We start from the raw sequence: 20,807 nt of genomic DNA, 5'->3' as shown, positions 1-20,807 counted from the left end.
TAAATAATCTTGTAGAAAAGGGAATAGTTAGATCTTTTTTCTTTTTTTTTGTTCCTACACTTCAGTAAAATGGAGGAAATTATTTAATCTTGTGCCACAGATCTTCTTTGTAAGACAGGGGTAATGTCTCATTCTTTTTTTCTCACATTTTTGGGATTTTCTTCATCATATACATTTATATTACAAACACCTTGGGATACCATTATCTTTCATTGTATACATGTAGATTAAGAAATGGAGAAAAAAAAGGGTTGTTTTTGTCTAGGGCAGGTGGTGCCTACATCCATATTGAAATGCAAAGGCAAATTCATTACCATGAAGAATATATTTTGCATATAAGGCATTGGGTATGAAAGTTAAAAATCTGTAGACAACCCTACAAAAGAAGTTTTGAAGAAGAAGCCCTTGCCCTTCTTTGTTGGATTTCTGCCTGAGATGGTGCCTTTGAAACAAAAAAAATATTTTTCACAAGGATCACTTTCTTTCACTGTTTTGTGTAGAGTTGAGATGAAAAATTCCACTTTTTTTTTTTTATAAGAGCAATTTCACTTATGTTATATGTGATGTTCAAACATCTGTATTTGAGCGCCAGAAATATCAAGGATACTCGTTTATGTCTGGAGGTTTTGTATTCAGCACAAAACATGGTGTTTTAGAGAAAGTTAAAGTCACAAAGTAGTCACAAAGTTTCCTTTTTTTTTTTTTTTTCCCTAATACCTCAGTGAAAGAGCTGGAAATCTCCTTTTTTCATCCTGATCTGAGTGGAGGAGGGATTTGATTATTTTTTAAATTAGGAATGCATTTTTATGTAAATACTACAGCCCAACTAAATTTCTCAAATAAGTCAAGTGTTTTACTAGAAGATAAAGTATTTGTATTAACTGATGCTTCGGAAGAACTGTAGAGGGGGGGGTGAATGAGAGGTGAAAAAAAGAAGATAACTATGATTTTTTGTGAGAGCTTTGCCTTTCATTTATGTTAGTTTAGTGATAGCTTTTATACACACATATACCCCTTTTCTGCATTGTCTTTTTTTTTTTTTTTTTTTTTTTTTTTTTTTTTTTACTGTCTGTTTAATTGAATTAACTAATTCTTCAGGGTTTACCAAGAGTTGCTACTGAGGTGGCAGGTTACCTGGTATTGTCACATGATGTAAGGCTCATGCATGCCCGAGTCTAGCAAAAGGAGGAGGGGGACCTTACTGACAGCTGTGGCTCCTCCGCAACCTAAGTACACAGAGGTCACAAATTCTCCTCAACAGCCAGGTCATCCTTGCCAATGTTTAATTATTTGAATAAGATCACTGATGTTCACTTTGAATTTCCCAACTTATTCTAGATAAGTTGAAACACCATAGCTCTGCCTGGAGCTGATTTGTGCTTATGTGCTGTGCCGTAGAACAATTTCTGGTAAAGGAAGGAGGCAACTTTGAAAATGTGAAGAATGTGATAATTTAAATTCTTGAAACATTCCATTTCCTTGATCATAGAGGAGGAGAAAAAGCAAACCGCCAGTAATTTAAGTATGATAATTTCTGTCATAAGTTGACAGCAGATGTGAACAAAAGAGACAGGAAATAGATGAAGACAGAGGAAAATTGAGAGCACAGAAGCCAGTGTATGCAGAGCTGGATAATGTCTGTTGAAACAATGTGACTTTGCTTAGTTTCTATAAATGCTCTTCAGCTAAATAGATAATCTAAGTCAGAATTTTTTGGCAGGCAATGTTCTTTTTAACTTGGCTTATGAATGAACACTGGATCAGAAAATATTTTTTCTCTTCCCCACAGTAAGATCATTTAATAATTTTTCTCCTTAAACGTACATGTTTCTACAAATGTGTGCCACAAAATCTCATTAGAGGGAGGAATAAAGAAGGAAATTGCTGAGGGAAACAACAACACTAAGCTTGCTAGGCTAAGTACTCTTTATTTCCTACTTAGGATACCTGGTATACAGTACTATGGACCATAACAAAGACACATCTGCAAGTGGATGCATGTCGGCATATCCTTGCAATATACAATTATGTTCCTAAAAAAAACCCTGCATGCTTTGATGAAGACAATTTTTAAACTCTTTTATATAAACAAAGATTCAGAGGGAACTGGCAGGTTTTTATTGTTATTCTTGTTAAGTATTATCATTGCTTTTTAGCAAAGTGGTAGGGGAGAGCTGTAGTTATTACTAGTACTTGTTTATTAAAATATTAATCATAAAAAAATTACTTCTGTCCTTTGGTCCTGGTTTAAAATCTGAAATCATGTTCCTACAGCAGCAAATCCTGTAACAGTCTGTGATAAAACATTGGTATATTCTCCTCCCTCTGAAAATGTAGACATTCATTTTTAGACAAGTTACCATGCAAGTTACACCTACAGAGCAAATCACGCTTATGTTTTGGAGGAAGAGAGGGGACAGGAAAGAATATCTCCCCAACTTCTCAGAGCATTAATGCATATGATTGACATCTACCATTTTTCTCCTGGCCTTTCACTCCCTGCATTTCCATAGCCTCTTCCTCTCATCTCCAGCCTGCAGTGGTCTTAGCAGCCTGTTTCTACTGCTGCTGCCAAAAGGTGCCGGTGTCAGATGAGTCGCACCTCTGGGTGCCTTTGGAGGGGAGCTCAGGAAAGGAAAAACCTCCAGAACCTCATGGTCCACTGTCTGATCAGCAAAGATGAAAACAAAGAAAAGACAACAAAAGTTTCTTTTTCATAATTAACATTAAATTTGAGAACGTAATTTGAGAAAAGGCCCATCTTTTCTCAATATATGGCTACCCTTATCTCAGCACTGATATTTATCTAGTCCTTTACTGTCAGAAAATGTCCATGAATCATTAAGTGTGCTTCTGTCATGGTTTAATCCCAGAGAGCAGCCAAGCCCCACACATCCACTTGCTCTCTTCCCCACCTGTGGGACTGGGGATGGAGTTGGAAATGTAAAACCCGGAAAACTCATGGGTTTAAGGAAAAACAATTTAGTAAGGAAACAAAAAGCCACACATACAGGCAAAGCAAAACAGGGATTAATTCAGTGCTTCCCATGGGCAGGCAGGTGTTCAGCCATCTCCAGGAGAGCAGGGCCCTATCACATGTAACACTAACTCGGGAAGACAAACACCATCACTCCAAACATCCCCCTCTTCCCCCTTCTGCCCCCCCCACTTTATATACTGAGCATGCTGTCACATGGTCTGGAATGTCCCTTTGGTCAGTTTGGGTCACTTGTCCTGGCTGTGTCTCCTCCCAGCCTCCCATGCACCCTGAGCTTCCTGTCCAGCATAACAAAAACATCTCTGTATTATCAAACCTGTGTTCAGCACAAGTACAAAACACAACCCCACACTAGCTATCGTGAAGAAAATAACTCTACTCTAGCCCAAACCAGCACGGTTTTGAAATAATTGTTTGAAGCTCGTAACTATGATTTCTCATTTATTATGTGCTTAGTCCCATTACATTGCATTCTTTGAATACCTTGCTCTTTAACCTAAAGTATCTTGAAGAAGTCTGCCCCACTGTCTGCATAATCTCCATGCACAATATCTTTGGATTCATGATAGGGAAACCCAAATAAAAACAAGTGTACCCATGGCATGAAAGCTAGCTTATGGACATACGGCAGCTGGAAATTTCTGCCTTAAGTGTCATACTTCATTTACAAATAAGAACATGTCTCACTGGAAATTTTATTTCAACATGTTTCTGATGACAACAGAATAGGCTGTAGACTTACAAGAAAACTTAGCCATCATTGAAAAATAGATTGAATGTAAACTGCACTGTGTGTATGTTTTGCACCTGTCTAGACCCCAGCCAGCGGAAACTTTTATGGATATCAGTGGGTCTTGTGCTAAAAAAATACTCTGCACTTACTGCCACATTTTCTAATTTCTTAGCATTTTTATAGTCATGTCCAATAACATGATATTTAAAGTGGAAAAAATGTTGGGTTTTTTTTTTTATTATTATTATTTAAGGTATTCTTACTTTGACCCATTAATAATATCTATAATTCTGTCATTTCAAGACTACACAGACCGAAGACTTCCAGAGGACTGTCTTCCCTCTATTTTTGCTTTATAATTCTGAAATTTGCCTATATGATCATTTTGGAAGATGCTAAGATGCTTGCTTAAAAGCCCTGGGCCTGTAGAATATGTGTATATTTTAGATACTTTCTATTCCCCTGCCTTTCCCTTTACATGCCTATAGAGTTAGCAGAACTATCCAGTATTTGCATTATAGTCACAACTGTCATAAAAGTTTAGAAACAAACTGTAACACATTATAATGAACTGGCCTTGTCCACCATGTTTTATAAAAGTAAATTTTGTATATTTTTAAATGTAACTCCTACTACTCATTCTCTGCTGGAATAGCCCCGCTTAGATGACAAGTATGTAAGTGCAAAACCATAGAAGAAATAAAATCCAGAATTCCCCCAACATTTCTATGTCATAATCCACCCATAAAAACTGGCAAAACAGGGGCCAAGAACTTCTGCACCATTGATAAGCAAACCACCATTCCTGCTGTTAACATGCATCCTCTGCTTTTAACTCAGAAGCCTACTCTTACATTTTACTTTCAAAAACTCATCAGACAGGGAAAGGTTTGAAGTTGGATCAGGATCTTCAAATCACCTGACAGGAGATTATCTCCCATATTCGCATTAAGGAACTGCAGATTCTTAGAAGTGTAATGCCTCAGGATGTTTAATTTACTGTTAAGAGTACCAGCAGTACATGTGCTTGTTCCAGATGACTGCAGTCAGTAAAAGAAGAACATCAGAATTCAAACTGTTATCCAGATTAAAATCTTTTTACTTTTCGTTTGAGTCAACTTCCAGATTTTCCATCAAAATGCAAGGTTCATTGCACTTTCTCAATGCTAGACCTGAATAACTTTATCATAACCAACCTCATTAATTCAACAGGAGCAACTTCTCCCGAAGCATGACATTTCTATGGAAATCTGGAGAAAGTTTCTCCTTCTGGCTTAGGAGTGCTTCTCAGAAGCACTGAATGAACTGGTGATTTCTAGGGCACAGTAACAATAAGAACAAATGTAACGTTGCAAAGATATAAACTACATGAAGAGTGAGTGAGCATGATCCAGACTGTAAGTCTGACATTAGTATGTGAAGCCGAAATGATTCCCCCATTACCATGTCTTAAAGGAATGAAATTGAACAACAAGTACTTTGGTTGTTTCCTGATTTTCTATACTGCAAAGTAGATCATAAGTCTTTAGCAAATGAGCTACAATAATTGCAGCCTTCTGTAATAAATCAACATTTAATTACCAGTTTGACAGGTCGTAGAAGTTTAAAAAGAAGTTGGCAAATTCAGAACAAGAAGGTTTATCAAGCTACCCATATTTTCTCTGTTGTTTAACCCAATCCTAAACAAAGTAGCCTGTCAGGGTTTTATAAACAGCTGGCTAGATTATCATGCACTGAACAACTTAAAAAAGCAATGTAGAGATAAATTATTTCAGTAAAAGTGTTATTTAAAGTTTTTTACTTCTACCAGTATTCCTGTCAGTAAGGGTATTTTATTTCCATTTACATGCTTTGGAATCTGAGATGGGGCTTTATTATATTTTTTTCATCAAACCAAAACAACATTAGTTACACCATCAAATTTTCAGAAAGGTTTTGTTTAAAAATCCATTTCCAGATGGTCTCTGTGATATGAAGGCAATCATGCATGAAACAATATATTTACTATGGTAAATATGTTTATTTACTTATTTATTTACTGTGGATTTTTAGGACAGATGCAAAGTTGTTGTTGTTATTTTATAGTGTATTTTATTGTTGAAGTTGTTTTGTACCAGTGATGAACAAGTAGAATATAAGGAATAAAATCGTCATGTTCACATTTTTAGTAGGTCAGAAAATAAATGTATCTCAAACTGTCTCTTTCAAAGAGATATTCTAGGGAATTTGGGAAAACACAGTAAGTCCTCAATAGAATTAATATTCAAATTATTTAGCTTTTTATTTACTAATCTTTATATCAAATCCTTTGAGGTAATTATATTGAAAATAGTTTCATTTTAGATCATGATTTAGGTTTTTGGGTTTTGTTTTCCTCATTTCTCTCTAGAACAACAAATTATATTTCTGTAGAGTGCTAATTTTTAAAAGTAGCATCCAGTCACAGAGGCATTTCTTCACATGCTGACCTTTCAAGACTTACAGTAGAGCAACTAGTTCTGGTAACTTTTCTGTAACATGTGTATGTTCTGTAAAATTAGTGTGTTCTGTAAAATTAGTGTTTAGAATAAAACACTCAAATTAAGAAAAAAAAAAAAACAACAACTTTTTTGTTGGTTTTTTTTTGTTTGTTTGTTTTTGGGGAGAGAAGGGTGTTGTCAGCAAATGTCAAATAGGTAACTGAAATTATGGCTCCTCTGAATGAGAGCAGGCTCTCTAAGATTCTGAGATGGTTTGGCCCAGCAGTCCCTATCCAGTGTCCAGGCCACCAGCACAGGTGCAGGTGTCAGCAGCTGCTCCTGTCACAGGCAGGACAGGGCACTCAGCTGTGTTTCACAGACAGTGTCACAAACCTTTAGTGAGAGTGAACTGAGGGATTTATCACAATTCAGCTTATGACTTGCATAGTTCAATCATCTATCTTCATAAAATGCTGGTGACAGCCTCCACTGTGCATCAGAATGCTGCTAACCCAAGTATGATGCAAAGATAATATGTTTTCATGATTTATTGCCTGTGGGTCCTGTAATTACTAATTATGCATATGACAGACCACCTAGTGCATAAAATACAACAGAAAACCTGCAACGAAAAATTCTAATAGCAGTGCAGATCAAGTTCTTATTGAAAATAAAATTTATTGTAAGGAGGGAGATGAAATTTTCTGACCCCCCCAAAGAACCATATTTACATTAGGAATTTTTAATAAAACTGCAGAAAGGGGAAAAAAATCTACTAGGCTTTAACCTCTCTATTTTCCATTGTGGTCTCACTTCTTATTTAAAAACTAATGGAATTATTGACAGGTAAGTGGACAGAAAAAAAATTGGAAAAGACACTGTAATTAAATATAATTCATGAAATGTCACCTTATTCCTAAGTATCACAGACAGACAGACTAAACTATTAATTTCCTAATCTTTTCAGATAAGACAAAATTTCTGGTAAAATTTATTTCTTCTTTTGCCCACTAGAACAAAGAAAAAATAAATAAAGACATTGGTAAAATAAAAAGCAATAATAAAGTGGTTATTACAATTGTGTGGTCAGCAAAGAGCTTAAAAAGTTTTTGAAGTGTGTGTTAGTACTGTACGAAAACTGTTGAACTGTTAGAATCTATCATTTGTCCCCTTAACAAAATGCCTGAAGGAAAAAGAAACAAAAAACAAAATTACAATCTATGTACAACCTTCATACTTGAGTTAGAATCTTTGGCTTGAGTGCCTTCTTCAGAAATTAAAAAAAAAAATTAATTCTGTAAAAATTCTATAAAAAATTGCCTACTCTACAAACTGCTGGTCCTTCTATTCACAAAAAGATCGATGCAGATGCATGAGTGAAACTGCATTTCAAGGCAGAAGTTTGTTCTAACAACTTACTTGATGCTCAGAAGTTATTAATTTAGGTTGATTCCCTCACTGTCAGAACATATTCAGTAATTATGAGTGGGTACATAATGTGTAACCTGAGTTGGGAGCAATATTTTTATCATGAAATCCAGTAGTAATGGTGACTGGGAAAAGTGAGTGCCTCTCCATTCCAAGGATTTCTATTATCACAGGCGGGTAGATATGAAGGATACTGCAACTCATCTAATCCAGCTCCATGAAAACTTGGGGCTTTCTTTATGTTGGCATAAATTCTCATCTGGTACAGATACTGGGAAGTTCAGGACTTCAGCAGAGGCATTTTTAATTAGCTCACCATTGCAATTTCCTCATCAGTGACATTAACCCCAGAGGAACTCCCTGTACCAAAAGGACAAAGAGGTATTTGTGGCTCTTTAATGCTTATAGTTATTATTATTATTTCTGAGACGTATGATTTTATAATTGTAATGGTAACATCACAGTTTCAGATCTCTCAATCCCTCTGATACTGACTAGCAGATACTTATATCATGTGCATGTGGGAATGCATCAGTGTGTTTTTCCATGTCAGCTCATGTTTTCCCATGTCAGCCGTTCCAGTGTCCTATAAATTATATTGACAGGGCTGCTCTGTCCTGGCTGTCCTCTCTTACAGCCAATGGATTAATTCTGCATTTCAAAGGTACCTCCTCTAGGACCCAGCACTGTAACAGCGCTTAGCTCTGATCTCACTGCTGTGCTGAAAGATCCACTGCTGTGTGGCTGTATTTGAAAGACCTGCCTTTTCTCTCTTACTGGGTGTGAAGTCATTCCTCATTTTCCAGGAGTCTGGGGAAACTCCACTGACATTGTTCAGCTAATGCTGTTAAGAAGCAGCAAATAGGGCACTCTTTATTTGAAGAATAGGTGGTCTGATACCTTTTCAAAGGTGTGAGGTTGTCATTTAAACAATGTATTCCACTTCGACAAGCCCTAGTGAAAAATGCATGTGAGAGGGAATACTGCCATATCAAACTGGCAGGGAAGCAGAGGAGCTGGAGGCATTTTCAAGTTTCTTCACTTCTTAGAACTTCTTTTATGCTGAAAGGCTGCTCTTATTAGATACTTTCTCATAAATGAACACAGGAAATACACTCTTAAAACGTAGGACAGAGTAATGGACAGAGTCAGAGTACAGGCTATCTTGACACTGAGATCTAAATTGCCTTGTCCAAGAACAGTCCGCGAAAGGCAATATTCAGTAAAATGTAAAGCAGTCATACAATGCTAGCATTTTAAATTATGTTTTTATGGTTTTCTTGGAAAACAACTCCCTAAGATCCAAATATTTTTATTGTGTCTCCCTTTGAGATAGAATATATTTTATGTTTGCCTGCTACTGTGCTCTTAATAACGAAAACAGAATGTATAATGACAATATTGTCCTGTACAAACAGGACAAGAGGACATAGCCTCAAGCAGTGCCAGGGGAGGTTCAGATTGGGTATCAGGAAGAATGTTTCCACTGAAACTGTGTTTAAACATTGGAACAGGCTGCCCAGGGGGATGGTGGCATCATCATTCTGGAAGTGTTCAAGGAACAACTGGAAATGGTACTTAGTTCTGTGGTTTAGTTGCCATGATGCTGTTCAGACAAAGGCTGAACTCCATGATCTTGGATGTCTTTACCAGCTTTAGTGATTCTATGATTCTATTAAAAAATAACTTTAATTGAGAAAGTGGATAATTTGAAATTATCATTAGTTTAAGACTTTATTGTTGTTTGCTAAGAACATTATTGTTTATTTTTCTCTGTCAGCTTTCATGGTTTTGAAAAACATACAACTACTTAACACAATAGAAATAGTGATCTGTGACAGCAAATACATGCAAATTATGGAGAAAATATTTTCTTCTTGGAGCAAGGAGCATCTTGAACTTCTCCCTTGCAGAGTGCTATGGAAGGGTTTTATCACATTTTCCTTAGGGATTCTGATTGAAGAGAACAGGCTGTTTTCTTTTCAAATCAAGATCCCAATGTCCAAAGTAAATTCTTTCAACATTTTGAACCTGGCTCTGTCTTCAGTAGCCAGCAGTGCAGCACAATAGGAGTGAACAACAGAGCAGAACAGCTCATGCTGAGACCTCAAAGTCCATGCAAAGTCATTCGCACATGAGACTGAAGTTTGTGAGTTTGGGCTTCATTTCATCTGAAGAAAATAATGCCCTCAGGCATGGAGACTTTTACTAATACAAAACAAAGTCCACTATGTGGGGACAACTGCAATATTTGCTCTATACATACTTCAGCAACAAACTAAAACCACAATTCAGTTTGCATGTGAATTTTTACCTCTGCCTCTATAGGACCCTGGTTCATGCACAAAAATGTCTTCTGCTGTGCAGAGTTCTCTGGATTTGTTTTTGGGTGCAGAACTGGTCTGCAGCAAGGTTAAGTCCACTCTCAATGTGTCATTAACAGGGTTTCAACCACCCCATGGAAAGTCATTCAAAGAAAATCAGTTTTCATATGTAGCACTGGTTGGTTCTGGCAGTGGAGTATTCCAAGTTTAAAAAAAAAACAAATGGCTTTAAATTAAAAATGGTTTAATGTCGTTTGAGTTTAATTAAAAATAGATCATGAAGAAACACTAATAAATTGGTCATTGGTATTTGCGAGATAATGTTGACGTTTAGTAATTTTTTCAGTTGGGAGCAGTGGGTTTGCTTTTTCTACAGTTCATGCCTCTAGGGCAGAGGCAGAGGTATAAGCAAATCCTTGTAAATAGTGCTAGATTTCATTTAGAAGGAAAAATTGCAATGGTTCTCCTATTTGTTGTGAGGGGCCTATGTACAATGAAGATAAAACTATATACAGAATTTTTGTATAATGGTATTAAGCTACAGAAGAGGGCTGCTTTGCAAATTTCCTTTGAAAAACTCTGGAGCCTAGAGTTTTCTGTATCTTCTAAGCAGGAGCATAATGAGAGTGTTACAGGTGCTGATTTGAAAGTATTGCCAAATGAGCAACATAAAAGCTGGTTTTGTGTTCCACAAGTTAAGTGATAAAACTCAGTCACCTCTTCTCCCTTCATATACTTCAAACTCTCAGTCATGCATTGATGACCACAAAAGGTGCATTGAAAGAACTGTTTGGATATCTGAGACATATTTAGGCTTCACTTTGCCAGAGTACTTTAAGATGTGCACAGTTTTTATACCCTTGAGTAATCTCCTACTAAAAACTGTTTTTTAAATATTCTTGTTGATTCAGAGCCCAGGCTGGTAAGCTTGTCTCAAGCATTTAAAATATCAAAACAATGTTACACTTAATTTCAGCTGTTGGTCAAAAAATGTCAATTCCCTTTTAGTTCAATGGAGTTTTTCTGCTTTTTCTGTACCTCCTTTTTTCTTACCAACAAAATCCTCTGCATTGAGTTCTGTTCTGTTTGCAATTAAGTATGCTGCTTACACTAAAGTGAAAGTGTTTAAGTTGGGAACTAGTAAGAAAATCTAGGGAAATACTACTAGTCTATGGTTCTGAATCTTCCCTGAATACTTCAGTATTGTGAAATTAAAAGTTACAGATTCACCCCCTGTCTGCAATATCTACTTATTTTATTTTTTTTTGTGTTGTTTAGCCAGAATGTGCCAAGAATAAGAATTTTCTCTGTCATTGTTTTGTAGGCATCTGGACTTGATTAGTCCAAAGATAAGAAAAAATACTGATGTTTAGTTGCTCTATTCTTTTCAAATTTAGCCATTTAAAAATAAATATACAATAAATATAAATAATTGTAGTGATATAAAAGGGTTTCAAATTCAGAAAGGCCTTCCCAAATAAAGTTAAATGAAGTATGATAGAATAATAGCCACAAAACAAGTATCTTAAAATTTCATAAGATTGATAGTACTGGTTAACTCACCTATCAAAATATTATGATGCTTAACAAATAAAAATAATAATTCAGTGCAGTATGGTATCTAGCAGATGATGATTAAAATTATAAAATGAAGTTAAAGATTTATAAGTATAATGATGTTTCTAAGATGGTTTACTTCTTATAATTTACAAGGAAAAAAAGAAAACAAATTTTCAGAAAAAAATCTGGAGGTTTCTTTTATAAAGTCTGTATGTAGGATAAAGCAGAGTTAAATTGCCAGATTTGATTATTGAAATTGTTTGACTCCTAATAATAGATCATATTTTCCATTGTCATGTTCCTAGTTTAAGTAAAGAAAGTTGATTTTGTTCTAGGTGCTCTTAGACGTAGGTAAATGTCTTCAAGTCTCAGTGATGATGATTGTCTGGGTGTGGAGGACGATGTTGTACGATAATTATACTGTTGCCAGCTAAAAGGCAGATAGATGCTGCTCTGCAAATAGTTTTGGGGAGTTCAGAACAGTTATGCTAAATAATAAGTAATACGCTAAGTTAGCATAAGGGTTATGCTAAATAATATTTTGATTAGTAATCGTGCCTCATAAATAATGAGTGACCATTGCCTGTTTCTTAGTAAAGATTAATTCAGGAGCCATTTATGGAGGTGATTGCCATTGAGCAGGTGTCTTATGCAATTCCGGGGCACAGATGGCATTTTGAGAACCAACATTTTCTGATTTTCTGATGTGATATTGACTGGAATAGAGGAAAAGAGCAGTGGCAAAAGTTGTGTTTGATCTCTAACAGCATTCTTTCTGCAAGCTGAAACACACATCAATATTCTAATTTCCAAGTGTATGTATTTTCATGTTTAGGACAAAATTTAACAATTTAATTTTATTTTTTTAAATGAGAATAAAGAATGTGTCAAGAACAGAAGAGAGAGGAGAGGAAAATCCTGTGCTTGAAAAGCTAAAATTTTTTCAGGAGTTGCACAAGATTCTACAAGTGTCTAAACATAGAATTTGTGAATATTTTTTTTCTGTCATTGAAGTGCAAACACTATTTTATCTGTTTTTATTACTTTTCAGTAAGAGACAGAACAAAAAGAAATCTTTATGAATTTGACCATTATTTGCCAGGTTTATGATTCATTACATTGAAATCACTAGTAGTCAAGCCTTTTATAAGAATATGTTTGATTATCATAAAGACTATGCAGTGTTGTAGATTTATATAATTGTTATATTTTCTGTTTCCCACACAACAGTATTAACTGTGGAAACAAGAAAATTACCCACCCTTTCAAAAATGCATCCTATACATACAAGGCTAGAGATGCATATAAAGCTGAATTCTCATTTTTTATCTTCTGGTATTAACTTGCAGAGCAAAAACAGTATAAATTAGATATCACCAACAGGCAAAATTGGAACATTTTTCCAACTACTCAACTTAAAAAAGAACTCTGAGCTTAAACATGAGGACAAAATTTAGCCTGGCCGTTTTGTTTCTGTTGGAAAACAAGGTTTTCCATCATCAAAATACCTTCAAGGACTGCATTTTACACTGTCTTATCTTACTGCTCATCAGGATAGCCAAAAAATGAATAAAAATTAAAATAAAAATATATTTTCTGAATCAAAAGTCCTAAAACAGATTGCATACTTAGACGGCTTATTGAATCAAAAGTCCTAAAACAGATTGCATACTTAGACGGCTTATTGAAGAAACTATCTAAAATATTATTTTAGGTGGAGCTGTGATTTTGCTTTTCCAGTTTAAAATGGCAATGTGCTAAATACTGAAAAAGCACAGATCATGTAATTACATCTGGTGATTATATTTTATCTTTTTCTGATTGAATATTCATGGCATATACTGCTGTATATTTGAACACAGTTGAATGTTTCAAACAAAATATTGTCGTCTTTTTTTCTTATAGTCAGAAATACTAGTGCAAAATTGTACTGAGTTGGTGAGGTACAGCAGGAATAACAATTACATCACCATCCTGAAACATGGTTCTGTCTGCCTAAAATGAAAGCAGTAACAAACAAACCTTTCCCTCTGTCTTCAGTATTGAGTATTGAGGGCTTCATCTCCTAGTAGAATATGCAAGAAATTACAATACAAAATATTTACTACAGCAATGGGAACTAACAACCCATAGGCAGCTGCATAGCCTTGCATTGCTCCAGTGTTTCATGGAGATAATGATAATATTCTTTCCTTGTTTTCTTCTTTACATTTAAACTGAATTTTGGGTTACAGTCCTATATCAAAATTAAGACAAGGTTCTATTCTGATGTGGCAGATGTTATGGTGTTAACTTCAGAAGAATTTTGTCCATGTACATCAGCAGACTGTATAAGCTAGCACTCATTGGTAGTCACTGCATGGGTCAGTACCTTTTAAAGGAAGATTTGATCACACAAGGTTATCCATAAAAGAATTTGAGACTTTTGCTACTATAGTTTTCCCTGAGGCAAAACTCAACCAGATGTTATCTTTCTGAGTTCTCCATTATGTATTAAACCCTTGTACTTTTTTAGTATTTGTTAATCTAGTTATTCTTCCATGTCTGTAATAAGCAAAACATCTGTTTCTTCTTGTTCAATCAAAGTGCCTAACTCAAGAGTCCTACTTTTAAAATAATGTCATTTAAATAGAAAACCTACATAGAGAGAATGCATTTCATTAAGATATTTAATTTGCATATGAAACCCTCTTTTCCAGAGCTCAGTAGGGAATTTGTGGTGGCAGCAATATGTATTTCTTTTCTTTTTTTCTCTCAACTTGCATACCAAAAAAGAGTAAGAAGAAAAGGAATACAAATAAATATATGTATCAGCTCAGATGAGGAAATTAAACTGCAATGAGAAACCATCATTGTGCATTTGGGATGTAGGTCATCCTAAACTTTCCAGCTGAAAATTCTTTTATTGTAAGGAGACATTATCTACTCTTACTAATGAGTCTTGGTTTAGAGAAAAATCTCAGCAAGCAAAAATAATCCTTATATACATGAGGGTTGTAATAAAATATTACAATAAAAAAAGGTCATGCAGCTATACAAATTTATCCCCTATTTTTTATATATATATATATATCCCAAGAATAATTTAGGTTCCTGACACAAATCAGATAAAAACAGTGGCAGAGATAAAAGGTACTTTTCGTGTTTTGACTGGCGAGCACAATTCTGTAAAGACAATAGTGAGTATTTGCTGAGTAGTAACGAGCAATCCTCATTAGCATTCATCAGTAAACTCCACAAGAAAAAATGTACCAGTAAGTTTTCTAAGCAAAAATAAAATTGTACAAGAATTTTTGAGACAACATTGAGCCAGAACAATTGGGAATATTACTGTCATACTGCAAAGGTCCATGAGGATGGGTAATACCTCTAGCTAAGTAAACAGCCTTAATTTATGATTATTTTGTATCAATACACTGAAGAATTCATAAAGCAGAAACAGTGTCATCTTTCAGGGACTGACAGGAATGATGCTAACTTGTAGGGGCAGATATTTTTAATACAGTCAAAAAACCAATGCTTCTCCAATCATGCCTCTAGCAAGCAGCTTCCAGACAGCAATGTGTCCCATTAGTATATCTTGCTAAATGCTATGCACACAGAGAGAATGCATGAAATCACTTTCCTTTTAACCTGCAGCTCTCCTCGTGCTCTCATTTCCTGTTCTGCTCAGGAGAGCCACCTGCTCTTCTCATCCACCTTCCCTCCACCTGCTTTTTGCCTTGAGTCATTGTAATGTTCAGTTTCCCAGCGTGCTGCTGGTGAGCTTGCGGGGTTTTCCCTTCACTGCACATGGGCACAGCACAGTACAAACACAAAATACAAAAGTACAGATTAAAATAACTGAAGTATTTTGCATCTCATGCCTTATTTAACTTAAAAAACTTTTCTCATTAGTACTTTCAGTTCATTCTTTTATGAAGGAGTATCCTCAAGAGGTGAGGATGGTGAGCTTAGCCTTATTATATGAAATGCAATGAATTTCCAATTTCATAGCACATTCCTCTGTCTCTAGCTCCATCAGTTGTCATGGTGGGTTCTCTCACTCCCACTCCTCAACAGGACAAGGGGAGAAAATAGGACTGAGAAGTTCATGGAGTGAAATAAAGACAGGGAGATCATGTACCAATTACATTCGCAAGCAAAACAGACTCAGCTTGTGAAAAGTAATTTAATTCATTGCCAATTAAAATAGATCTAGGTAGCGAGAAACAGAGATAATCATTAAAACAACACTTTTCTTCCTCCTTCTTCTTGGAGCTCAGCTTCCTCAGTCACAACTCTTCTATATCCTGTTCCTGAGCAGCACAGGAGGGGATGCAGGGATAAGACCAGAACTCTGCTGCTCCTGCTCTCTTGAGCTGTTGCTCTGCTCTGGGGGCCAGAATCCCTTCCTTCCCTGCTCTCACTCTCCCTTGGGACTGGCAGGGCCGTTTCTGACCCACTTCCTCTCACCTCTCCCTGCCTGAGGCTGAGGGGCTTGCCTGTGCTCAGCTGTGCACCTTGTCTCATATACTGCTGTGTCTTGGTTTCTGCAATATCCCGCTTTCCAGAGAGGGTTTTATACCTCCCCTTGTGATGAACAGCTCATGCCACTGCTTTTGTGCCCCATGTTTTAATAGCCAATTCTTAATTTTTGTCCAGTTGTTATTCAGTTCAAGGTAATACTGAATAGCTCGATAAAAATATAAAATCGATTTTTTAATATTAGGTCATCTCAGACTGGAAAATTGGGGTTTTAAGTATGTTCTGATAAGCTTCAGTTGTAGTAGCAAATGCTGTAACAATTTTGGTTTGGAAGTCTATGCAAAATTGTGTATTTTTCTTTCTTAGTTTATTATCAGTGAAAATTAATTTTATCTGGGTTATAATTATATGTTTTTTCAGTTTCTTCTTTTTCAAATGTAATGAAAATAAAGAGCTTACAAACAGAAAAAAAATCCCTCATATTTGGTATATTAGATTTCTTACTGATACATTTTCATGAGGCTTCTGCTACTTTTATTCATACTAATGAATTTTCTGAGACTATTATGAGAAAAGCACCCTGTTTTATTTGCTGTGCCTACTATTCTTTGTTCATAGAAGGCAACGTTCTTTTGAATATTTTGAAAAGTTATGTTGCATTATACTTCTGCTGACATTTTGCTTTCCACTTAATTTTAGAAACACCTTATTACATTGCATTGTGCTTTATTTTGGCAAATGACATTTTGCTAAGGTGACTTTATCTAGGTGGAGAAAATGTTGCTTGTAGGAGGTGCCATCACTTGCAGTTTGCTTTTACTACAGCATTTGCTACTCACTTGCTGACCCAGCATAACTTGTCTGCAGGGAAATGAGTAGAACAAACCAGCACCCTTTGGCAGTTTTTCATGTGCCAGGCAAACTGGCTTTCTGCCAGCTGCTGGAAACAACATTAGAAGTATAAATTCTGTGGGTTTTAAAAGACCTGAATGAATGAACAATTCCATCTGCTTCACTGCTGCCAGTGTTTGGAGGACGGTGCTCCTGTAAGATTGTGGGGTTTTCAGAAATATGCTGGTTATGAAGTTCCTCTGTGATAGTGCCTTCCTCTGTTTTCCTCTTCTCTGAGTAGCCCTACATCCCCATTAGCTGTGAATTCACCACCTTCGTGAGCCTTTTTCCCTCCTATTTTTTCCTTTCCCTTTTCTTGGAAATATCTAAAGCGATATATGCCTAACATGAGCATACTGTGCCCTTTGGCACGCTTACTCACTATAGTTAAATGGATGAATCAATATCTTTTCCTTCAGAGCTTAATCATAGAGACAATTAAGACATATTCTTTATTAGGAAAATGCAGAATATGACCTTTTGATAGGGAAGGTTAGATACTGTTATGCCTGTGAGCATGGACACTTCAGTAGTTCCAAGACTTGTATTTATGATATAATGTGGATTTCTTTGTAACTGTCACTTTAGTAACAATACCTCATTATCCCACTAAAATGATTGCATTTCTGCAGTAACCTTTAGTAAACCTTATATAATGAGCCACACAAAAGAAAGAGACACACAAAACACTTAGAGATAATTAATATTGGAATAAGTAAAATGTTGCAATGGTTTTTTTTTTGTTCTTCATAGGCTCTGGTCTCAATGATGGGCAGTGGCATGAAGTTCGATTCCTGGCTAAGGAAAATTTTGCTGTCCTCACCATTGATGGCGATGAAGCTTCAGCTGTTCGAACTAACAGCCCTCTACAAGTCAAGACAGGAGAAAAATATTTCTTTGGAGGTAAAAAAATAGCAAAACAAATATATGCCTAAAGTGCTGTTGTCTTTTAATGTAAATAACAGGTGAAATGGAGCTCAGGATGTAATTCATTTATGTGTATCTTCTTATGGGGTAAAAGCCTAGGTGTACAATACTACACTTAATTTCACTTTCAGTCTAGCTTGGAATGATTTCTCAGATCTCTGAACATTTCAGAAAAGGCACTCTTAATAGTTTATTTCTATTTATTTCTTAAGTTTATTTCTACACTTTAGAAATAAACTTAACCTTTTAAGTTTGAAATCCTGAAGAGGAAAAAAATAAATAATTGTTCAGGACAGGTCCTGATTTTTTTGCTGATTTTTAAGTGCTGTCATGATTGTGGATAATTGAGAAGCTCTCATCGGTTGAAGCCTTAGACTGTTCAGTATTTTTGTTTGGTGACAGTCCATATACTAAAAAGGGGTGGTAAAAATTGTGCCTTTTATATTTATTGTGCTTGGTCTTCTATGATAGCCTTATGAAAATCAAAAAAGGCATCAAAAGACTTGGATTTTTAAAACTGGCATTTAAATTTCTATATTTAAAGTTTGTTTGTGTATCAAAAATATTTTTGATCCGTAAAAAATGCAGGTTGCACTTTTGAAGTGTGCCACACATTTGAGGTTGAGCATGAATTCTTCAGACAGAGAACATAAATTTTAAAAGCATAATTTATCAGTGTTAAGAACTGATTTCCTTAAAACTTACAAGGTGCATGTCTAATAAAAATAAAATATAAATGTGATACTATAAATAGTGATAACAGTAGTCAAGGAATGGAAATTTAGTGTTACATGAAGTACTCTAAATAGAAAGGGAAAACAGTAATTTCAAGGTTGTTTGCATTTCATTTTGTTATCAAATTAAAGGTCTGTCACAAGAGTTAAACTTCCTGTTGCTGTAACATGCCTATTTTCCAATATCTGTAATTCAGCTAATATTGTATTTTTAGCCTATTTCCTCAAATAAGAGTTCTAGTATAGGCAGTTTCCACATGCTAAAGTGTGAAAATTATTTTGTTGTCAAAACATAGTATGTTCAATTTGTCAGAACAGTCTGTGATATTCTAATTAAATGAAGTTATTAAGCACACATAGGAGACAATGAGAAGAATTGCTGCATATAATACATCAAGTGTTAAATTCTATTAATTTTGATAGGTAAAATCCCCAGATCACTATTACATTTCTGGAGAGAGATTGACTGATTTCTTCTGAAATGTCTTTTACCTCTGTTTCTCTCTCTTTGAGGGATAGATTGTCTAGATTCTCCAGGTGGCTTTTGTACCCTTTCTCGGTCAAAAGTCAGGTTGATTTGATGTAATTTCAGTTGGACTATGAAATTTGCTTGATTTGTCATTGCTGACCTGTACTTTATAATTATACCATTCTTCCATAAAAAAAACAAGTGTGCATGCAGATATTGTTCTGGTGGGATATGGAAGTCAATCATGAAATCCCTGAAGTCTCATTCCCACATCTGTTCATGCAAATGCATGGTCCTGTTACACAAACTATGGGATGTTTGTTTTTCCTTAGTATCTTTTGTCCTCAGAAAGGTCTTCTAAAGTTATGTCAAAAAAACAGTGGTGTCCTTACCTTCATGTCACAAGTTTATTTCAAAATCTGCATTTGCAACACTTTGCTTACTCACATAAACTGTCAGAAGCTGTGAATCTGAGAAAGCTTAACTTATAGAACCCATTTATAATATTATGTTCCCACATGAATATTTCTATATAAATGTATGTTATTTATTTATGTATATATAAATAATACATTAAAGGCTGCAGCCTTTAAGACAGTCTTTTGGAGGCATGTTAGAAACCTAACCTTTGTATTCATGACCTGCATCTTATAAGTCAAAGGTATTTTTGTTCTGTTCCCTGAAAATGTACATTTTCCTCATTACTTGTCTTTAGAAGCACTCCAAGTCATGGCTTTAAACAAATAACATTTACAAGAGACTATAGAGAAGGAGAATAGTGGGGAATCTCAAAAATTTGTGCCAGGTGGTCATCAAAGATATTAATTTCCTTAGGAATAATTTCAGATAAGAAAGCATCAAACACTTATTTGCTGCAAATGCACCTAGTTGTTTACAAAGTGATAGCTTCTTGAATTCAGAGGGCAGTAACCATCTATACAATGCTAGATGGCTGCCAGAAATAATCATCAATTCTTTGGTGATTATATGTTTTCATTTTGAAAATGAATCTGGATTTCTTTGCTAAAGAATTGAATATGATAGTTACATATACTTACACTGTTAAACCTTTGCATTATGAAATATAAAGATATATAGTAGATGCAGAAGTTAAATTATGAGATTGAAGATAGCAGTTTCATGATTTTCATCCAATCCCACTGCTATATTTCTTGACCTTTCAAAATACAGATAAAACTCAGTCCATTGAATTTTTGTTTGGAGAGGTTGTACAGCATTTCTAGCATGCTCTGAACACTCTTTGATGGCCTACTTAATCTTTGAAGGAGCTACTATATGTTTGCAAGTGTTTTGTTCTCCAAACTTTCCCTTTCCAGAATAAGCGAGCCTCTTTATTTTCCTGTTTCCTGGTGTCAATACATCAAATGTGTACTACAGGAAATGTTATTGTCTTTGCTGAAGAAAAGATTTAGAAGTTGCATTTCAACACTGCAGTACAATATTTTCTCAAAAATGCTTGTCATAGACTAACACAGACAAATTTTTACAACATATGCAGTAGCATTTGAATAAAGGAGATGTGGAAACCAGAATATTTTGTGACTTCTGGTTGTAGAACGAACTTTTCTAGTTTTGAAAAACTAGAAAAGTAACTAGTACATTTACTACTAAGTATAGGAGTATTATTCATTTCTTTGTCAGAGAATATTATGTTCAGTACTGTTAAAATCTTTTTTTTTTCCCCTTGCTTTGTGCCTCTCCAGTGCCATCTCCCAGGAATACTGAGATCCTCCCAAGGGATAGACAGTAGTGATGTTTTATTCAAGCCTAAAGAGTATGGGGAAGCTGTGTAAGAT

At 35.3% G+C, this 20,807-nt stretch overlaps 1 protein-coding gene across 1 annotated transcript in view; it reads left to right on the top strand.

Moving 5' to 3' along the window:
* CNTNAP2 (contactin associated protein 2) overlaps positions 1-20,807 on the top strand; it is a 1,012,072-nt gene that overhangs the window by 549,459 nt on the left and 441,806 nt on the right. The window contains exon 9 of the mRNA XM_041466404.1: positions 17,614-17,763. Coding sequence (XP_041322338.1) covers positions 17,614-17,763 — 150 coding nt within the window. The remainder of the gene's footprint in view (positions 1-17,613; positions 17,764-20,807) is intronic.

Source organism: Pyrgilauda ruficollis, unplaced genomic scaffold (genome assembly GCF_017590135.1).
Source record: "Pyrgilauda ruficollis isolate IOZ18807 unplaced genomic scaffold, ASM1759013v1 scaffold2, whole genome shotgun sequence".
Lineage (NCBI taxonomy): Eukaryota > Metazoa > Chordata > Aves > Passeriformes > Passeridae > Pyrgilauda > Pyrgilauda ruficollis.
This window is presented reverse-complemented; position numbering and strand designations above follow the sequence as displayed.